This window comes from Ambystoma mexicanum, chromosome 2q, assembly GCF_040938575.1.
Source record: "Ambystoma mexicanum isolate Mex_15411 chromosome 2q, UKY_AmexF1_1, whole genome shotgun sequence".
In the NCBI taxonomy this organism is placed as follows: domain Eukaryota; kingdom Metazoa; phylum Chordata; class Amphibia; order Caudata; family Ambystomatidae; genus Ambystoma; species Ambystoma mexicanum.
In genome coordinates, this window is record NC_090924.1 from 309,906,596 (window position 1) to 309,929,574 (window position 22,979).

Sequence of the window (22,979 nt, forward strand, 5' to 3'; positions counted from 1 at the left end):
CTATGTACAATTAAATAAAATAAATAAATAAAAGGGAATATTGTGTATGTGTGTGTGTGTGTGTGTCTGTTCGAAATGTGCAGCATACTTCCCAACATGGAATCTGGCATGTGGGAAGGTTCCATGGTGTAGACAAAAGTAAAAAGTATAAAATATTTCTATTTTAAGTGTTTTTCTAAGCGGCCTGCAATACTTGGATATGTGTGTGTTTCTGTTCGAAATGTTCACCATACTTCCCAACATGCTACAAACCTGATATTTGGCATGTGGGTAGGTTCCATACAATGTAAACAGTATACAATATGAATAAACCGTTGTATAATTCTTTTTTTTTTAGTAGGCCTTACCCTGCGAAGCATGGGTGCAACTGCTAGTGTTAATATAAATCTGTGATGTGTTCATTGTTTCAGACAGTAAGATGTATTTTGATTATAAACGCCTATTTCCTTTTTATTAATGTATTGTAGAAATTAAACCGCCTGCAGCCCACTGAACTAGCTGCTATCCTGACGCGCCCTGGAAGTAGCATCAACAGCACCGCGTGGGGAATGATCTTCAGACATTACACCGATATGACAAGCCTCATGGAAGTGCTGGACATTGTGAGGAAACAATATATGGTATGCTCAGTTTTCAGTTCTAAAGTTTTAGAGGGCTTAGTGCCTATCGGAGGTCTCTGAATTGTTTAATATCATTGGGAACACCTTTTGCACGAGCAAGTGGAAACTCACAAAGGTGTATTTCGGGGCCGTTTCTAGAGCAAGGCAGGATATGGCATCACCAACTGGAAGCCAGATACCCATCTATTCTCTGTTGTGCTGAAATATCACAACCCACTTGCTTTGATTATTCTTGCAGTGTTCTTCCATTGAGCACCTATGATTGCAGGGAAATATGTTTTTTTTTTACTTTTGGATGTTCCATTCATCTGGACTATTACATGTAACTACGTGTGTTTTTCATTAGGGGAGTCTGACCAGTGAAAACGGCACAGACATCCTGGCTGCTGTTTGGCCCGTCTTTGTGGATTCGCTGCCTTCCCTTAATTCAACATTCTTGGATACATGGCTGTCTATTTTGCTACACCCATATCTGCCTTTCCTCACCACACAACAGCTTCAAGTTCCTGGGATGCGCAACACAAGCTGCCAGGTGCCTGCAAAACTGTGAGTATTCATGTCTGCAAATGCGGAACATACTGCTGTCTATACATGGAAAAGCACTACAGTGAGTACTTTAGAGAAGATGGCCGCTGGGCGCTGTGGGAGCCACGTGCACTCCGTGCTTTCTCTCCGGCACGCCATGTCTTTATGCAGAGCCAAGTGCAAAGACATGGATTGTCTCTTGAAATCTTAGTTCGTTCGATGTTATTTTCAGATATCGGCAGAATATTGTTCATGGATTTTTTGTGGGCTGTTGTTGGAACTTTTGAAAAATCTATTTGAATCTTCTGTCAATCTTTGGGTAGTGAACAGCAGCTGGTCTAGTCTAGAAAAACACCCATAAAACGAGTCTAATTCGGAGACCTATGATGTAGGGAAAGCCACCTGCTTATCCTGAATGAAGGTTTAGTGAGCAAGGTGGATAACCGGCCAATAAGCTTTTCAGGAATAGAAAGCCCAAAATAACAGAACTCAAGCAACACACTTACTGATGTCTATTCGTGAGTTGCAGCGGTTCCATGTGTTAATATCCCCGCAAACATATTGCAATACAAAAATATTGCCATATTTTTGTGGCAATATTGACCCATGGACCCTGCGGGGGACACCCCCGCAACCCCTGCATTATTTTAAAATGTGCGGGGGACACCCCCGCAACCCCTGCTCCCACAAATTTCTCCCCCAAAAATATTGCCTATGGCGAGACAAACGGTCATATGTACGGCGATATTTGTGGTGGGGATATTTTGTTGGGCTATCGTTGCAGCAGCCTGAAAAATGTCAACTGGTTGATCCATACTGGAAGATGTCTGATGGTTCCACCAGGTATCTATCGGAGAGACCTGCATTAACCTTTTGGTCATTCGCTGAGCTTGGGCCAAAATGTTTGCGCCTGAATCTTCTCCTCTTGAGGATATTGTCTCGGGGGGATAGCTCAGGGGCAACATGCTCGCCTTGGAAACAAGAAGACACGGAGCAACACAGGTTCGATCCTCGGGTTCGCGCTTAGGAACCTCTCAGTATTAAGCGCCTTATAAAAAACCTATCATATCATATCATACAAGCTACAGATGCCAACGCAGTTCATTCACATGATAAGGAGGGTGATTCAAGGGTGCACAACTCGTATACACATATCTGTCACGTAGATATTACACAGGTTATCTCATTAAAGCCTATCTGCAGCTCCACAAGGGCATGTGTAGCAAGCTCATAGTACAAGACGTGCACTTTAGGGTAACTGGGGCACATATGTGGGGCCCTAGCAGACACCCTGATTCCACAAGGGTTCAGGTCAGCCTTTCAGAACGCAATGCATGGAGTTGAAGGCAGCACCATTCTGAAAGTCCAAAACCAGTAAATTCACTGGAGGGGTAAATCATGTTCATGGCCATACTGACAGCATGTTGGTGATAGATTAAAGCATTTTAACTCCCAGACATAAGGTATTTTGGAGAGAACATATATTTATATTTTTTTCATTTCAACATGTTTATTCAGATACAAAAAGAATCCATCAAACACATACAGTATACAATAATGTAACACATGAATACTTAACATTATTGCTCATAGTCCTTCTTAGGCCAAAAGAACCATGAGGGTTTTCTCACCCACTGCGTCTGCAGAAGCATTACCTGTATTATGTGGGGTTCCACAAGGATCTTGCATCTCCCCCACCCTCTACAACGTATTTACTAAGCCACTCTTAGACATCATTGACTATTTGGGTGTCACCTACACGAATTATGCGAATGACACCCAGATACTCATCCCTATCACGGGTGACCATGTATCCGACTCAAAAGCACTCAACAAGGTTTTACGATCATCCAGGCTTGGATGGCCGACCATGGGCTTTGTTTGAACGACGAGAAAACTGAGCTACTTATTCTAGGCTTCCACCTTAGACTGAACAAATGAAACCCAGCCTTGAAAGCATTCAGTATCGATGGGAACACTATCAATGTGTCCAATGATACCAAAACCCTTGGTACCTATCTTTATTCCTCCTCATCCTTCAACAGACAAACCAATGCTGTGGCCTCAGCAGCAGCTTATACATGCAAACTCATAACAGCTTGCAGACCTTTTCTCTCTACCTCTAACTGCATCACCCTCGCCAGAACCCTCATAATATCCAAGATAGACTAATGCAATGCTCTTTACCTTGGTACTTGCCTCAGGAACATCAATAAATTACAGGTAACCCAAAACAACGCCATCGGGCTGCCCTCAACATCCCTAGGAAATCTCATATATCTGATACCAGAAGCAACCTCCGCTGGCTCCCTATTGACCAAAGAATAGCATTGAAAACACTCACCTTGACTCATAAGTGCCAAGCAAACTGCGCACCTGCATACCTATCAAACCGCTTCTTAGCTCACACATCCGCACGACCGTTGAGATCAACCCGAATCCATTCTGTGCGCAAACCCAGATTTAAGCTGCAAAAAGCAGGGGGGGGGGCAGTTTCCCAGTCCTGGCAGCAAAATTATAGAACACCCTCCCTACTACACTGAGAGTTGTGCCCTCCTTCCACTCCTTTAAGCATAAAGTCAAGGAATGGCCCTTTGACAAGGATAACTCCCTTGCTGCATGTCCTACTCCATTAACATAGCTATGCCGTTGTTGTAAAATGTGTATCTGTACTTCTGTATATATCTTATGTATATTGCACTCCCGTAAAGGGTAACTATATAACTGTATATACCCATATGTAAACTGCGTTGTCTCTGTATATATGCTCCTCTAAGAACTGTTTATTCTTGCAATGTATGTACCATTTCATCTACATTATGCACCAAAATGCTCACGGGCCCCGATGCGCGATACAAATAAAACAAATACAAATAACTACATATAAAAAGGAGCAACCCTAATAGATGGGATCAGTCAAAACACAACATTGCAACAATTGAATAAAATCACATAACATACAAACCAACGTAGCATAGAGCCAGAAAACATTTGAAGCATATAGCTAGAAAAAACATAACGCTTGGCTACATACAGTACAAGTGTGCCAATAATAAAAGCCAACAAGACACAACGCTGCAATAATACAGTTAGAATCACATGAGCATACAAAACGTGCGCATCATAAAACCAAAGCACATGACCTTCATACAACCTTAATACATGTTGCATATATATCAAGCACAATATTAATAAAAGGTTTAAAAAAGACACACACGATACTCCCAAAGCCCCTTAGACCGTGCTGTCTAATTCAGAACATATCTCTGAGACAACATGCATGTACATGTTTAGAAGCCAAAAGATCCTTGAGTCCATGAACTCTTCTAGCAAGTGATTGGGCACGAAAACTTGTTCAGAAGGACGCATATGGACCTCCATGACACTTCCATTTTACATGGAAACTTGGTTAGAATAAAGAAAATATTGAGTCAGATACAAGTAGACTGGCAGGTGCAATGGCTTTATTCTTTTCTGTGATGACCTACTTGGAGTTAGGTTCAAACGCCATTATATTATTTGAACAAGTGAGAAGGCTGGCTTGTTTGACTTCCTTTGCTTTGTTTACGCCATTAAATCCACCCTCAACTTCATAATTTGTTCAATGGGGTGCTTTGTTTTTAAACTAGTTGCTGCACTGTTCGTCTGTTGTTGCATGTCAATATCTAATTGTGTGGTGCACGATTTTCCACTAACGAATTGCAATTGACAATCTTCCTTTTAATTTCTCAGAGCTCTGTGAAATGTATGTCCTGGCAGCAGATATATATTTGTTATGCTCCTCTTTCCTGGTTTTCAAAAACATTGTGATTTATTCATAATTAAAAAAAAATCTGTTAAAAAAAACAAAACGAACCGCTCATATCTTCATTTCATTTTATTTTTAGAGCACGTGTTATGAATGGCACATACGACCAACTTACAGTTACTCTACGAAGTTCATTCTTCCAATATTTGCTGACGTTTCACACAGGTAAGCCCTCTCAGGGAGTCAGTTACCAAACAGATGAGTACTTTCATGTATGTTGTGTCACTCTTCCGCATGTCCATACCTTTGGACATTGCGAAACTGCCTTGTATGTGACGCCCCTAATGCACTGAGCAATTGGCGATGAAAAGTGTGAAGAATAACATATCGTCCGCTGGGATCTGATAACTACACCGAGGGTATTGATCATTAGGCTGAAGCCTTTGCACACAGGGACCTTAACCACTGCTGGTGGGTAGAGTGGGAGAAAGTGTGAGTGTGTGTGTGTGTGTGTAAACGCGTGCACGCGTGTGTGTTTTAGCATTCATTCCATGTTATGTTATGTTATTTTGCATTTATATAGCGCCTTATATACCATTGGTATGGTTTGAAGGCGCTGGTAGGTTGAACGCCCTTGGGAACCGAAGTTCAGATCAGTAGAGAGAGTAGAGAGAGTCAAAGGTGCGTGTGGGCACCGGGTATGTGTGCAGCTGGTGCGGTATTTGTGTAATAGCTGCTTCTTAGCGGTAGGTGTGGTGGTTGAGAGATCAGGAGTATGTGTTCGTTCTGGCAGGATTTATACAGACCGCATGTGGCTGCGTTAGGCCTGAAGAGAACGCCTCGTTGGGGGGTGTGTAACCAGCAGTGTTTACTTAGAATGATGTGGTGTGTGCGGCGGATGTTGGTATGAGAACAGTTATACCGAATGGTGTCATAGTATCTCTGTGTTCTAGTTGAGTGGTGGTGTAAAGGAGAGAGTAAGCGTGGTGGTGTGATATGATGGGTTAAATGCTCTTTCAAACGTTCTCTGCATTCCAAACCATACTATATATGTCCCTCAATTCTATGTGCTCCAGTCCGTTCCATGCACTCGTATCCACTCCATGCACCCCAGTCTGCTCCACACACTCGGGTCCGCTCGACGCACTCATGCACTCCAGTCCGCCCCGCGCGCTCCATTCTGCCCCGCGTGCTCCAGTCCGCCCCGCGTACTCCAGTCTGCTCCACGCATGCACTCTTGTCTGCCCCATGCATGCACTCCTGTCTGCCCCACGCATGCACTCCTGTCTGCCCCATGCTCTACGCATTCAGCAGCTCTACGTACTCATCCATTCTACGCAGTCATCAGTACTGGATGCAATCTGCGCTCGTTCGTTCTACGTACTCATCTGCTCTACGCAACGCGTCCGTTCACTCTAGGCACTCGTTCGCTCCAGGCACTCATCCGCTTTATGCCCTCACACGTACTATGCATTCACCTGTTTTGCACACTCTCCCACTCTACGTACTCATCCCCTCTACGCACTCATCCCCTCTATGCACTCATCCCCTCTACGTACCCCTTTTTTCATATGCACTCATTCGCTCATATGCACTCGCCTGTTTTATATATTTGCCGGCCCTACCCACTAGTCTGTTCTATGCAGTCCTCCACTCTACACATTCTTCCGCTCAGCTCATCCATCCCGCTCCGCTCATCCATCCGTTCCCCGCACTCTGCATGCATTCCACACTCATCCGTTCTACATGCTTATCCGTTCTACGCACTCACCCGGTCTGTGTAACTCATCCCTCTACGCGTTTGTCCGCTTTATCCCCTCGCATGCACTACACCTTCATCTGCTCTACGCATTCACCCACCCTACGCGATCACCTGCTCCATGCGCTCACCCGCTCCCCGAACTCAACAGCTCCCCGTGCACATCCGCTCTCCACACTGATCCGCTCTCCACACTCATTCGCTCCCCGTACTCATCCGCTCCCCGCGCACATCCGCTCCCCATGCTCATCCGCTCCCTGCACTCATTCGCTCTATGCACTCCTCCGCTTTATGCACTCGTGCTTTCCATGCATTCAACAGCAATATGCACCCATCAGCCTTATAAAATCACTCGCTAATACGCAGTAATCATGTTCTATATATTCATCTGCTCTCTACACTCATCTGCTCTATACCTTCATCTGCTCTGTACACTCATCCGCTCTGTACACTCATCCGCTCTATACATTCGCCAGGTCTGCATATTCATCTCCTCCAGCGATCTGCACACTCTCCGCACTTCCGTACTCATCCGCTATCCACACTCATGCGCTCCACATACTCATCCGCTCTACATACTCATCTGTTCTACACACTCATCCGGTTTACGCTCATCCGTTCTGCACATTCATCTGTTCTACGCACTCCTGCATTCTACTCGCTTCTCTGTATTTACGCACTCATCCGCTCTACACGCTCGTCCGCTCTACACGCCCAGCCGCTCTACACACTCATCCGCTCAACATGTTCCTCCATTCTATACACTCATCCGATCTACATACTCATTCGATTTACACACTCATTCGAACTATATAGTCATCTGTTCTTCCACTCATGCATTCTTCCACTCAGCGCATTCATTTGTTCCACACGCTTCATCCATTCTAACTATTTCATCCACGCCATTCACTTTGTTCACTCCTCATGTATTATGTCCATTTCAGGAGTTTAAATCTCTTTACTGTTTCCGTATGATTTACTCTTATTAACCACTTCACTGCTTTGATCTACTTTACTCTTTTAATTCTGCTTGTCCTTCTAGTTTATATTAGGGGTTATTAGCTGTCAGTTTCTCGCATCAGGTAGTTTGTTGGATTGGTGTCATTGAGATGCTGTTAGTCTGTTTGGGTTAGTTTGATAAGGGTTGGTTTTAGGGGAAGAGCCAGGTTTTCAGCAGTTTGCAGAAAGACGTTAAATCCTCAGTTAGGCAGATGTGGGGTGGGAGTGAGTTCCATAGCGTGGGGGCCAAGGCTGAGAATGATGATCCGTCTAACCTGACTCTTTGTATTCGGTATGACTAGGAGGCCGGCTGAGCTTGATCTAAGGGTGCATGGGGGGTGATAGGGTTTTAGCTTGTCTTGAAGATATTGAGGTCCGGTTTTATGCAGTGCTCGATGGGAGATGCATAAGGTTTTGAAAGTCACCCTTAGGGCTACTGGAAGCCAGTGCAGCGTCTTAAGGGCTGGGGAGATTTTGGCTGCCGCGTTTTGTGCCCTTTGGAGTTTATTCAGTTGGTACGCGTGGACTCCGAGGTATAGGGGGTTTGCGTAGTCCAGTCTTGATATAACGATTGATTGGACCGCGGAGAGTCTGTTGGGAAAGGAGAGATATGGAAAGATGCGCCTATGGGTTTTAAAGTGGTAGTGGCAGGACTTTGAGACGTTGTTGACTTGGCGCGAGAGTGTTAGGTCAGAGTCAAGGGTGCATCCAAGATTTTTCACTGAGTTGGAGGGGGTCGGTGAGTTGCCCATGGCGGATGGCCAGGGTAGCGGGTGCAGAAGAAGTTCAGAGTTGCCACATAACATGATTTCCTTTTTGGAGGGATTTAACAAGAGGTGGCTTTGGGTAATCCAGAGTTCTATGTCAAGGAGGCAGGAGGCCAGGTCAGGTCGGGAGTTGGGTTTTGAGTTCAGGAGTTTTAGAATTAGTTGAGTGTCGTCGGCCTAGTTGTAACACAGGATGTTGTGTGAACGAATTATTGGTGGGAGGGTGATCAAGTTGAGATTGAACAGGAGGGCGGATAGGCATGCTCCTTGTGGGACTCCCGTGTCGACTGGTCGGGCTTGGGAGGTATAGGTGGAGAGTATCGTTATTTGGTACCTATCTTTGAGGAATGAAGCTATCCATTTAAGAGCGGTTCCACGAATTCCTAGGGAGCGGAGGCGGTCTAGGAGGATTGAGTGATTGATTGTGTCAAAGGCAGCGGATAGGCCAAGAAGGATTAGTGTGGCGCATCCCGCGGAGTCTGCCGTCATTTTAAGGTCATCCCAGATTGAGATTAGGGTGGTTTCAGTTCCGTGACGGGCTCTGAAACCTGATTGGGCGGGGTCTAGGAGAGTGTTGGCTTCGACAAAGGCATTTAGTTGGGAGTAGGCGGTTCAATCAATGGGTTTGGCAAGGAACCTGGTCTTTGAGATGGTGCGGTATTTTTTGGGGTCAAGAGGGTCGAGGGAAGGTTTTTTAATTAGAGGTTTGACATGAACCGTTTTGAAGGCGTCGGGAAAGATACCAGAGGAAAAGGAGGCATTTATGATGGATCTTGCATGTTCTCCTGCGCAGGTGGAAGCAAACATTTCTTTGAGGGTTGTGGCTGGGCAAGGGTCCGGCGGCGAGCCAGATGGTTTGCGGGCAGATAGAAGTTTGAGAAATTGCTCTGGTGATATTGGACTAAAGGATTCGAAGGTTCGTTGCGTAGTGGTCGCAGCTGGTGGGCTGGCCGGTATGGGGGGAGAATTGCCTGGTGGATGTAAGAGAGCCAGTTTGGTGGCTAGAGTATTTGTTCTTTCGAGAGCCGTGGTGTAAAAATGGAGGGAGAGTGAGTCGCACAGTGATTGTGAGGGGGTCGGGACGGTCGTGGTGCAAGCTGGTTTGGTAAATTCGGAGATGATTTTGTGGAGTTCTTTGCTTGGGTTTTTGCAGTTTAGGATTCGGGAGTTGGAGTGGGCTTTTTTTGCTTTCCGGATTTCGGCCTTGTACTGATAAAGGTGTCGGGCCAAGGTGGCCCTGCTCTCCTGGGTTTTGTCTTTCTGCCATTTGCGTTCTAGGTATTTATATAGTTGTTTAGTGGTCTTCAACTCAGGCGTGAACCATCTGGGGAAGAGGCCACGGCGGGTTGATGGTTTGCAAGGGGGTGTGAGCCGCATCAGAGATGCATTGAGCCATGAGTCAAAGGCGTTAGGGGTTAGTTGGTTATTGAGTTGGCAGGTAGGTGATGGAGACTGGAGGAGTGCGTCGGCTAGGTCAGGGATGATTATTAGTTTTTTCCAGCATTTGCGTAGATTCAGAGGTTCAGATTCGAGTACGGGAAGGGGGTCGGGTGAGTGAATGGCGAACAAGAGAATTAAGTGATCGAAGGAGATGATAGGGGTGGGGGGGTTTAAATGAATCTGGGTGTTGGAGCTAAAGATGGCATCAAGAGTGTGTCCTTTATAGTGAGTCGGGCCATTTATGTGGGGTTGGAGGTTAATTGCGTCCAAACCGTCAACCAGAGAGTGTGTCATAGGGTTGGTGGGGATGTCGAGCCATATGTTGAAGTCTCCAAGAAGGGTGAGGTTGGTATGGTTTAGTTGAAGGGTGGCAATAGAGTCACAGAGGTTGTTTGCGAATTGTCTATCGTAGCCAGGGGCCCTGTAGATTATTAGGAAGCTGTGTGAGAGCGACAGGGAGAGGGATAGTTTAACGAGGAAAGATTTGCAGGAAGGAATCGAAGGTTGGTTGTCGATAATTGAGGTGTGGAAGAGAGACTTGAAGACGAATGGTACTCCCCCTCCTCTGGAGGGACGGTTCAGTGGGATGAGGGAGTAGTCAGGGGGGAAGGCTTCATTAGCGATTGGGTCGAATTCATCAGAGAACCAAGTTTCGGTGATGAAAACCAGGTCTGGTTTATCAGAGGCAAGGAGGTCAAAGATGCAGTGTCTGTTTTTTGCTACGGAACAGGCATTAAATAGGATGTAGTTCACATCGGCAGGCGAGGTTGGTCTCGGAGCTGGAGTGGAAGGGGGTGGTGGTGGAGAGAGTGGAAGCTGGAGAGGGAGAGGGGTAGGGTGGGTGATGATCGATGGGAATAGTGGGCGAGCAGAAAAATTGGCGGGCTTCGGGCAGGATTGGGTTGCTGCGTGTGTTAGGATGATCGGTTTTGGTTCAGGGAATTTGAAAGGGGGGTGTGGGCGGTTAGGAGTTTCAGTTGCAGCTGATGAGAAATCGAGGGAGAGGGGTTTCAGGAAGGGTGAAGCCACAGGGGAAGGAGGTGATTGAGGGAATGAGGTGGTGGGTCGAGACAGGGGAGGCGAAGAGTGCTGAGAGATTGAGGGGGATCAGGAACGTTTCCTCTTTAGTTTCTTTGTTGCGATTGGAGTGTGAGAGAGGGTAGGGGGGTCAGAGGGAGAGAGGGATGCGGCTTTGGTTCTTGCTAGGGCTAGGCGTGCAGTTTTTAGAGAGGGGAAAGGGTGCCGTCAGGGGGGAAGGTGGCGGGGGTTTGTGGGCAAGGCGGGGGGTGGATGATTGCAGGGCGGGGTGTGCCTGGTATGATAGTGAGGGGAGCGGGCAAGGTTAACGTTGGCTGGTCGGTGGTGGTGTTCGGGGGAGGAGTGGTTTTAGGGGGGTTGGCTCGCCATCGTGCCCCTCTGGCTTGGTGTTTGGAGAGGGGAATGGTAGGGAATGCGAAGGAGGGTGGGATGATTTGGGAAGGGGGGACGGGAGGGAAGCCAAATCGGGGAGTGGGGGGGGTCCACGGTGGTCGTTTCTGACAAACTCTGGTGGAGTGGGTGTACTCATGCTTGGTATGAGCTTTTAGGTGGAATTTAGGAGGGCTTTCTAATTGTAGTTCTAAATTCAGTGGGGACACGCTTTTAGGCACACTTCCAAGTTCAATTTGCTCAGAGATGATATTAGACTATTAGGCGCACTTCTAGATTCGACTGTACACAGAGATGATATTAGGCTATTAGGTACTATTAGGTACACTTCTAGATTCAACTGTACACAGAGATGATATTCAGCTATTAGGTACTATTAGGTACACTTCTAAATTCAACTGCACACAGAGATGGTATTAGGTCTACCTCTAGATTCAATTTTCTATAGAGGGGATATTAGACTATTAGGAACAGTTCTAAATTCTACATTACACAGATAATATTAGACTATTAGGTGCACTTCTAGATTCAACTGTACACAGAGATGATATTAGGTCTATCTCTAGATTCAATTTTGTATAGAGGGGATATTAGACTATTAGGCACAGTTCTAGATTCTACATTACACAGATATACTATTAGGTATACTTCTAACTTAGACTTTGCGCAGAAGGGATATTTAGGCACGCTTCTAACCTCAATGCTGTTGTGTACACTTCTAAATTGAACTAAGCGCAGAGAGACTATTCTGGACACTAGTCAGTTCAATTAGGGCACGCTAATAGGCACACTTCTCTCAATTTGACTTTATACAGGGAGGGTATTAGGCATAAATCTAAAATCAACTTTGCACAGAGAGGTTATTATGGAGATTAGGCGGTTCAACCAGGCACGGTATTAGACTATTACGATATTGGGCACACTTCGAAATTCAACTTCCGCAGAGAGGCTATTGGGCGCCTTTCTACATTTAACTTTCCCTCAGAAGCTATTGGCCACACTTCTAAATCCAACGTTCACAGAGAGTCTGTTGGGCACACTTCTAAATTCAACTTTCACATAAAAGCTGTTGGACACACTTCTAAATTCAACTTTCACAGAGAGTCTATTGGGCACACTTTTAAATTCAACTTTCACAGAGAGGCTATTGGGCGCACTTCTAAATTCAACTTCTAAATGCACTTCTAAATTCAACTTTCACATAGAGTCTATTGAGCACACTTCTAAATTCCACTTTTCACAGAGAGGCTATTGGTCACACTTATAGATTCAGCTTTCACAGAGAGGCTATTGGGCACACTTCTAGATTCAACTTTCATAGAGATGCTATTGGGTACACTTCTAAATTCGACTTCTAAATGTACTTCTAAATTCAACTTTTCACAACGAGGCTATTGGGTACACTTCTAAATTCAACTTCTAAATTCAACTTTCACATAGAAGCTATTGGGCACACTTCTAAATTCAACTTCTAAATGCACTTCTAAATCCAACTTTCACCTAGAAGCTATTGGGCACACTTCTAAATTCAACTTCTAAATGCACTTCTGGATTCAACTTTTCACAGAGGGGATATTGGGCACACTTCTGGCTTCAGCTTTCAATGAGCGGCTATTGGGCATACTTCAAATTCAACTTTCCATGAGCGGCTATTGGGCACACTTCTAAATACAACTTTCCATGAGCGGCTATTCGGCACACTTCTAAATTCAACTTCTAAATGCACTTCTAGATTCAACTTTTCACTGAGGGGATATTGGGCACACTTCTGGATTCAACTTTCAATGAGCGGCTATTGGGCACACTTCAAATTCGACTTTCCATGAGCGGCTATTGGGCACACTTCTAAATACAACTTTCCATGAGCGGCTATTGGGCACACTTCTAAGTTCAACTTTCACAGAGGGGCTGTTGTGCACACTTCTAAATTCAACTTTCAATGAGCGGCTATTGGGCACACTTCTAAATTCAACTTTCAATGAGGGGCTGTTGGGGACACTTCTAAATTCACAGAGGGGCTATTGGGCACATTTCTAAATTCAACTTCTAAATGCACTTCTAGATTCAACTTTTCACTGAGGGGATATTGGGCACACTTCTGGATTCAACTTTCAATGAGCGGCTATTGGGCACACTTCAAATTCGACTTTCCATGAGTGGCTATTGGGCACACTTCTAAATACAACTTTCCATGAGCGGCTATTGGGCACACTTCTAAATTCAACTTTTCACAGAGGGGCTGTTGGGCACACTTCTAAATTCAACTTTTCACAGAGGGGCTGTTGGGGACACTTCTAAATTTGCAGAGGGGCTAGTGGGCACACTTCTAAATTCAACTTTTCACAGAGGGGCTATTGGGCACACTTCTAAATTCAACTTTCAATGAGCGGCTATTGGGCACACTTCTAAATTCAACTTTCAATGAGGGGCTGTTGGGGACACTTCTAAATTCACAGAGCGGCTATTGGGCATACTTCTAAATTCAACTTTTCACAGAGGGGCTGTTGGGGACACTTCTAAATTCACAGAGGGGCTATTGGGCACACTTCTAAATTCAACTTTTCACAGAGGGGCTGTTGGGGGCACTTCTAAATTCACAGAGGGGCTATTGAGCACACTTCTGTGATAGATATTTCAGGAGTACCAAGTTTTGTTTTCTTTTCGCGTGAGTTGTAAACAGGGGTAAGGTGAGTGGCAGAAACATTTCTTCTGTATACTTTTGCTTAAGTAGATTGTTCAACTTTTGAAGTTTCTGAGCCATTCGGCAGAATGCACCGACCTCGAGTGGCAGAGAGGCACATGCCTGCCTTTTTGCAAAGATGCCGCCCTGGCAAAGGCTTGGACTCGTGCCTGGTCATGTTTTGCTGTGACCTGGTGTGGCAGAGGGCGCAAGCCTCATGTCTAGAGCGAGCCCTTGCACAGGTTTGGACTCACTGCCATGTCCGGTCATGGTGTAAGCGGGTGTGGTGAGAAGGCGCAGGCTTGGTGTCCAGTGCCAGCCCGGGAAGGCGCTCGGACTGGCAACTGGAGAGGATGTGGGGATTGCAGAGGGCGCTCGTGGTGTGACAGCCACATTAGTTAGCAACCTTTGCGTGAACACAAACCAAAGCCATTTATGTCCACTTGGCCAATTGTCATATCATTTCCATCGGCGTCGTTTAAAAAATAAATGGCAACAGTGCCTACATGGGTGATTCAGGTGGCCTATGCGGGAAGGTGTTTTCCTCTTCCCTCTGTTCCTTTCTCAAATATTATAACTCGTGTTGCCCTGATATTCGCCATGTTGTGTGTCCCCACCCCCTCGTTGGGCGGCGCGCTCTTCTGTGCAAGGCCCCTTCCTTGCCACAGGGCTCTGCTGCTTCCCAGCTACAGGACGCTAATGTTTGAGTTGCGTGTTCGAATACCGTGCCGCTGTGTGATCTTGGGCATCTGACCTGCCCTCTATGGCAGCATGTGAGGAGAGGTGCTGTGTAAATGTGGGAAGGGGTCAGTCTTTCTCATTCTCCCTTTCCAGGCGCTCGCATCCTCCTCCCCTTCCTTTATCTCCCTGTGCATCTCTAGCCTGGGCATGCGGGGTGCCTTCCAGCAGGAGAGCTGACTTATGAATTTCCCGGGGTGGGGGCGCCCAAATACAGGAAGTGACATCACTGCCAGTTATAGGACCGCAAATTTGCATGTAGTCGCCAACTTGGTGCAACGGCGCGCGGGGGGGTTGAGTCGTGCGCAGCGGAGAACAGTGGAAACATTGGCTAGCATGTACTGCATATACTAAAGTCAAGTAAGAAGGAGAATTAAGCCTTCGAGTTGCATTCCAGTAGGCCATCACTGCCCCTACTCCACCCCTCTATGATCATCCGGATTGTAGCAGCCCTCAAAAGGCAGAGCAACACAACTAGGATGGGAGAACGAAATGCAGTCCCATCCTGTGAGTGTGTCAAACGTCAGAGCAAAGTCTGTGCGTGTGCCTCCTACCTTGGAGCACAATCTCACTAATTTGGTGCAAATCTCGCAAGTGGGAGTATGGGAATCCCCTGGGTGTGTGTGGGCTGCAGACCCCAGATCACATACTCACTTCTTCAGTGTGAAACTCTGGCCAAGGCTCTTTGGGCAAGCATTCAGTATGGGTCTCACACCTATAAACAGTGTGATATATTGAGTGGGCACCTGCTTCCTTGGAGCATAGTATCAACCGTTGCTGGTAATCTCACAACTGAATATACAGTTTCACTTTTGGTCATCTCAGTGACCCCATATATATTAATGGAATCAGTCTCCCATCTGGGAAGGCAATTATATTTCTGTTAAAACACTCTGAATTGTCACTCCAGTTTTCTCTATCTATAGATCCATACCATATTCATTCAATGTGTGTGCAGGAGTGACAACTTGTGTCTGTCTGCTGCAGGTAAGGTTCATGCCCCCAGCCCACTCAGCCACTGACATCTACGAGCGAGATGTGGAGAACACGCTATAGAACAGGTGAGTTCAACGCCCCCTTACCTGCCCATGCATTTTTCTTCCATGCTTCTGGTCTAGAGAGATGGCTCAGTGTGTTGATGGCTCACTGCAGAGTTTTCGGCACAGTCTATAGATCACATGTTACAATACCAGAAGGACCAAGTCAACCTTTGGCCCGGAGGATGCGAAACTAAGGACCACTCGATTGGCAAATAAAGTCCTATTAATTAAAGCAGGCAAAAAGGTGTGAGTACCTGGTCATCTGATAGCAGTGCGTGGCAAATACCTAATACTTACACACAAGCCAAAATGCTTGGCTTTGCCAATGCTTGTTAAATCAAGATGTAAACTGCATTCCACATTTCTCAGCCACTGGGCACTGCCTCTGTTTTCCCTATTCCAGCCCATGCCTGCTCTATCTCGCCCCCGGACCTGCTCCTGGACTTCCCACTTTAGGTATGCGCCATCCTACAGGAATCTACTCACTGTCCACCAGCCCAACCTCACACCACACATACCGGTACTTTTTTACCTGACCGTCCGGCTCGAAATGAGGCCCACTGTGTCAGATTTACGTCATTTGTTATGGCAGGGGCTGCAAGTGAAATGACGGGTCACACTTAAAGCTTTAAAGCTCTGTGCTTGGCATTTAAGTGCTTCCACTGACTGGCCACTGATTACCTATCGAGTAATGTAATTCCCTATGTGCCTATTCAGAAACTCCACTCCTATGATAAACATCTGTTAGTTGTCCTTACATTCAAGTCCACTACACAAAGATTCTGCTTTCAAGCTCCCTGGCTGTTAAATGCCCCACCCCTGGAAATTTGTTCTCTAATCGATTTGATGACTTTCCAGCGTGTTTCCCCGTGTTTCTTCATTGTTGCTTTTTTATTTTATTAATTTCATGCTCCTACAAAGTTAATCACGCTTGAGCATGAGGTGCTGCATGGGACAAATGTTTGAACATTCAATGTTATTTGCTCAGTGGCCATTTAAAAAAAGGAACGTTGTCTAATTCCTCCAAACATATAAAATTCATTTTTCCTCCTTGCACAGAAAGTGCAAAGAAGGATAAAAGAGGCACATAAAAGGTGCTTATAGGATTATAGACCCCATTATAGACCCCAGGGAGAGAGAAGAATACATGATCTCTAAGGATAATGCCCTTCCACAACCACTAGCAATTGGTTTTGCCTGAGGGAATACTTTTGGGGCTTGCATTATCCTGTGATCATAACTATTTTCCTTTGGTATTTAAGGGTTAATGAATGGCTGGGACGGAAACAGATTACACTAATTTAAGGTTTGCTCAATTAGGCAAAAGTCTCACCCAAATCAGTACACACATAGCCTAAATGTATGAACGTGCCTCCAAGCCAATCATTGTATATATATTCCCAAATGTAAGACAGATATATCTCAATTGGAATGACTAGTGGATTGGATGCTACACAATTCAGTGTATGCCTATGACCCAGTCCGAACTCCTAAAGGAATTATGCACCATCCTCCCCATTAGCCTACAAGCCACAGGCTTCATGCCATCCATTCTAAATCACCCCACCTCTCTCTCATTGATAAAACCAGCCATGGCATTGCTGAACCATTGAGCTATCACCTCATCTGTGCGCATCCCCTTGTTTTCCATCTGCAATTTTAATCTTCCTCACCAATCTTTCCTCCAACCCACCCTCCAAAACCTGAACATTGCCTCACTTTATGACCAATACTACACACACCCTAATATCTAAGCCAATATCCTAGCTTGACTGAACCTCAACATCATCATTTTCTACCAGCTACCAGCAGACACTAACCACATACAAGATCACTTCTCCATCTTGCTGGCTGACCATTCCTATCATTCAACTCCATCCGCACAGTTGGTAATTTGGAGATACTGTCAGAATAGCACCAAGAACTCCTAGATTTCACAACAGAGGCAAACCATTCCTATATTTCCAAATTCTTAATAAAACATCCATATCAAAGGGTACTGACGTTACATAATCTGCAGATATGGCATCCAGCTTTCTTTCCTGCATCTTGCCTCAGAATATCCCTCACTTCTACAAAAAAAAACTCTAGTGATTTAAGAATGTACTGAAATCTGAAAACCTAGCCCCCCCCCACCCTTCCTTCCCCCCAAGGAGTCAAGGAGTCTTCAACAACCTCCTTGCTAACATCTTGAAATCATAATGCAGGGCCATCAATGGCTCCAATCAAAATAGTCAAGGCCAGTCAAATCACTGCATTTGTTTCACCCAGGACGTAGCCTCCAGCTAACCTCACGTCTGAAAACCTAATACAAATTGGATCAGAGAGTCTTCTTCTAAATAATTTGTTTTTAAATTGGCCCACATATAATACTTCAAAGCTTTATTTAAGACTAGTAAACCCTTCTGATGACTCAAAATCTGCGAACCTATCAGCACATCAAAAGAATTATTCTATATTATCAATCAACTCACCTCACCAGTCTGTACTCAGTTTGTTGTTCTGAACACACAGGGGCTGCACAACAAACGAAAACTCATATTCATTATCAGAGTTGCAAAATGGGTCCATGAAGTCTCAGGCTTAAACTAAAACAACCTAATCCCCACATCCACCTTCAATTCACTACCAAGACCCACCTCTGGCATGAATAGGGTACTTCCTGAAGTGATAAGACTACTATTTAAAAGACTCAAGCCTGCTAAGAAAATTGAATGATATCTGTCCTCCAGCCTCTGCTACTGACTGTGCTGACCTCCCAGTGGACACTGTAACAGATGTTATCAATCTTTCCCTTAGTCAACCCTCAGTTACTTCTAAAACAGCTATGCCTTGTCACTCAGGTGCCATATTAGTTTGTTTCTAGCTTAAAACGCAAGATGTTTAGGAAAATCCTTCGTTCATCCCTTAAGCGAATCACACTGCATTTGTTGGTAAACTTGCATAGAGCCTCGGGTTTGTGAATGCCCTTTGCACCAATCTTGCCCTCTAAAGTAACAAATCAAAAGGCTCCAGGCAGTACAGAACACATCAGACCATCAAAACAGTGAGTTGCAAATTACTAACGTTCTCCCCTTTCCTAAGAGGCCTCTAGTACTTTTACAGTGCATCAGCTACTTATCTCAAAGACCGGATCCACCTATACTGCCTGGCCAAAGACGCACACTCTACTATTAAACTGCTACTAAATTTGCCTGCATCTTGATGTCATGTATGATGTAATTAGTGATGTCAAAAGTGATGGCATCAGTGAAGTCATCTGTGATGTCTTCATTTTGCTCATATGCTGCGCAACTCTCTCTTAGCCAAGGTTGTTTCACTGAATTTCAAGGGCTTTATTGCTTTGTATATTTTATAATAAATCTGATCACCTTAACCCTCTCCTAACCAATGAGCAGCTAAATTGCGCAAATTTAACGGAACAAAACCCTTGCAATTCAGCGGATGTGGGAAGTTATGACCAGCTTAAGTTGGCACGCTTCCGTTGATGTCACCTATAATGCCATTTCTCCCATAATGCCATTTTGTATGTCATTGTAAATCCCTTCTCTTATAGTATGTATGTGCTCATGGGCTATGCAATAGTAACGTGTTGAGTTAAGCTGGTCAGAACTTCCCACATCCGCTGAAGTTCAAGGTTGTTGTTGTGTTAAATCTGTACAACTCAAATGCATGTTAACTAAGGTTTTTTCAGTGAGTTTCAAAGGTTTTGTTATACCAGTTTTTTTACGGGCCACTAGCCATGGCCTACAGCCAATGACTTCAACCATGTCCACTGTACATGTTCCTCAATATCTTTCTTTTGGACCCACTAGGTGGCCACAGGCATTGGCTGTGGACATTATACATGTCTTTTGGGCCCACATGCCAGGGCCCTCGACCATGCCCACTGTATCTTTTAAAATACTACCTTTCTTTCCTGCTCACTAGCCATGGCCTTCGCCCATGACCATTGGACCCGGCCTTCGGCTGTGGCCCCTTTACATGTTGCCCCAATAGCTTTCTTCCAGTTCTACTAGTCATGGCCTTCAGACATTCCCAGTGCCCATGGCCTTAGGCTCTGGCCACTCAGCATATTGCTTCAATAGGTTTCCCGAACGGGCCCATTAGCCATGCAGCTCGACCCTGCCCTACCCCACAACTACCGCCCCATAACCACTGTCCCATTCCTGCTCAAGATCCTAGATAGAGCAGCCTACAATCAGATCCAAGCCTACCTCGAAAGTAACTACATCTTAGGTATTCACCAATCAGGCTTCCGCCCAGGTCACGGTACAGAATCTGCCCTACTTGACCTAAAAATCCAGCTAGACTCGCTCAGAGATGAGGGCAAACCTGCCCTGCTCCTCTTCCTTGACCTCTCTGCAGCATTTGATCTGGTTGACCACTCTACCCTTTGCCACCATCTCATCCTGTCAGCCAATTTCTCAGCAAATGCCACTGCCTGGATGGCCTCCTTCCTCAATGAAAGAACCATGAGAGTCTTCTTCCGACACAGCCAGCGCACCCCCCATATCCATTCCTTGTGGCGTCCCCCAAGGCTCCTGTGTCTCCCCTTTCATATACAACATTTTTACTAAACAACTCTTCGACATTCTTGATGGCATCGGCATAAGATACACCAATTATACCGATGACACCCAAATCATGATCCCACTGTCAGGCTCTTATGAAGAGGACTCCCTCACACTCAACAACATCTTCTCCACCATCCAAACCTGGATTGCCACAAACTACCTTTGTCTCATTGATGAAAAAACAGAGATCTTGCTCGCGGACTCACCCGCCTGACTACAAAAGCTTGGCACACAATGCTCTTCTTTTACCATAGACGGAATTCTCATCCCAGTCTCAGACTCTGTGAAAACATTGGGCGTCCATCTTGACTCTACCCTCTCACTCACCAAACAAGTAAGTGCTGTAGCTTTTTCGGCTGCCTACATGGCCAAGCTCCTCAGCGCTGCCAGACAATTCCTCACGCCAGAGAACTGCCTAACCATTGCAAGAGCCCTTATTGGCGCAAAATTGGACTACTATAACGTTATGTATGCCGGTACTCTAAAAAAAACTTAAACAAACTGCAGCTCTCAAAGCCTGTAATCTTTCATACATAAAAATACCACTGTCTAAAGGTTCCATGTGATGTTAACGAAAAATGTTATAACAAAAAATGTTTTACTGAAACTTAAATACTGAAAATAAAAATGTATTTGTTTATTTGGGGTAAGCCCCCCATTTTGCAATGATTATAACCCCACCCCAACCCGCTCCCCACCCTTTTTAATCCCTTACCCCACCCCATATATATATCTAATACAAACTTCAGTGATTTTCAGTATTAAATTTTGTTAAAAATGTTATTCGTTATTTTTTATTTGTTCACCTCACAGGATACCCTGTCAAAACAGGTCAAATCCGTTTGTGATGAATTAACGTCTTTGAGCAATGGGTTGCAAGTGTTTTAAAATATAGAGTGACAGTTCCCACCAGCCATGGCTAGTCGTCTGGTAGTTTTCTAAAAATGGACAGTCGGAACAGCCGAAGGCTATGCCCACTGGCCATGCTCATAGCCCATGGTAAATGGTCTGGTAGTGTTTTAAAATGGGCAGTTGGCCATGCCCATCAGCCATGGCCGCAGGCCGTGGCTAGTTGTCTGGTAGTGTTTAAATTGGACAGTGGGTACAACCGGAGGTCATGCTCACTGACCATGACCAAAGGCCATGGCTAGTGGTATGGTAGTGTTCTTAAATATAAAGTGGGCACAGTCATAAGCAGTGGGCATTGGCCATGTGCGGAAACCATCTATGGAATAACAAAACCCTTGAAATTCAAGGAAATAAACTTTAGTTGCAGGGACGTTAAGCTGAGAACTTAACGCAACAAAACCCCTGAAATTCATCTAAAGCCACCTTAACTTCATGTCCCCTGTTGCGCAGTCTATGACCACAATGATGACATCACAGATGACATCACTGATGATATCACTGCTGACATCATTGGTAACATTGCTAATAACATCATAAATTACATCAATGATTATTTATCTAATGGCATCAGACATAAGATCACTTTAGGTTGTTGCCCAAATTTAGACCACCCTTCTGTTTCTACATATGTGATATTAGCATTTCAGAATAGTCCATAACAATGAGTACATCGTTTAAAACAGTAAACATCTCTTGTGAAGCTTTCCTTGGTTGTTCATCAATGACATTTGTGATGTCATCTTTGATGTCCTGGGTGTTAGTCTTAGCAGTGCACGGTGGTGGCACGAGTTATGGTTGTTTAGTTTACCATAACTGGCGAATTTCTGGGGTTTTTCGATTTCACTTGAAACCATAACGTCCCTTTAACAAAGTTTTTTCTTTGAATTTCATAGGTTTTTATTAGTGCAACTCAACCATAACGTCCCTTTAACAAAGTGTTTTCATTGAATTTCATAGGTTTTTATTAGTCCAACTTAACTATAACGCCCCTTTAACAAAGTTTTGTCAGTGAATTTCATAGCTTTTTACATGTTCATGCAATTTTCATACAACTTACTAATATCTTACTTACCCAATATAGCAATGATTGTGTCCAATTTACAAAGTGTCACCTTAAAACTTTGCCATTTCCCACCTTCTGGAATCATTTTTAACACTTCCATACACTTTTTGCAACTATTTCAACTAGTTTTGCATCCGTAGACGTCTACGAACATCTGACTTCATAGCGGACCTTCCAGACAGTGCCACACGACCATACGCTGGCGCGTGGCATGATGACGTGTCTGAGAACCCGTCCGCACTTCACGATAAGATCTCTGCTTCGCGGACAGTTCAGAACTGCATTTTCTACTGATCTAGGAACTTTCAACTTCAAAATTTCCCTTGCACAGTTCCAACACCTATTCCTACTCATTATCCATTAACAATCTAGTACACAGTACATACTTGTAGCAAAACTGCTATTTATCTTAAAATGGCATCAGCTAATGCCATCCCTCCTCCCCAAAAGCCACCACCACTGCTGTAATCAAGAAGCATGAGAAACTCTGCCCCCTACCTTAGAAATAATACACGCGCAACATTTTCCCTTGTCCACCTACCTCTCCATATTAGTGTTTGGTTCCTCTTCCCTCATTTCCCTCCCCACCTTTAGTTCTCATCTCTCCTGCCAAAATAAATACATCGAAAAACAACAAAAGACATATTCCTTTAGGAACCACCTTTCACAGTTAAAAAATAGAACAA

The 22,979-nt window shown here is 44.9% G+C and overlaps 1 protein-coding gene across 1 annotated transcript in view; it reads left to right on the forward strand.

Annotated features, from left to right (window-relative positions):
- The window catches only part of LOC138568695 (uncharacterized), a 1,243,988-nt gene that overhangs the window by 307,283 nt on the left and 913,726 nt on the right, over positions 1 to 22,979 (forward strand). Inside the window, exons 66-68 of the mRNA XM_069646472.1 lie at positions 468 to 620; positions 967 to 1,166; positions 5,033 to 5,118. Coding sequence (XP_069502573.1) covers positions 468 to 620; positions 967 to 1,166; positions 5,033 to 5,118 — 439 coding nt within the window. The remainder of the gene's footprint in view (positions 1 to 467; positions 621 to 966; positions 1,167 to 5,032; positions 5,119 to 22,979) is intronic.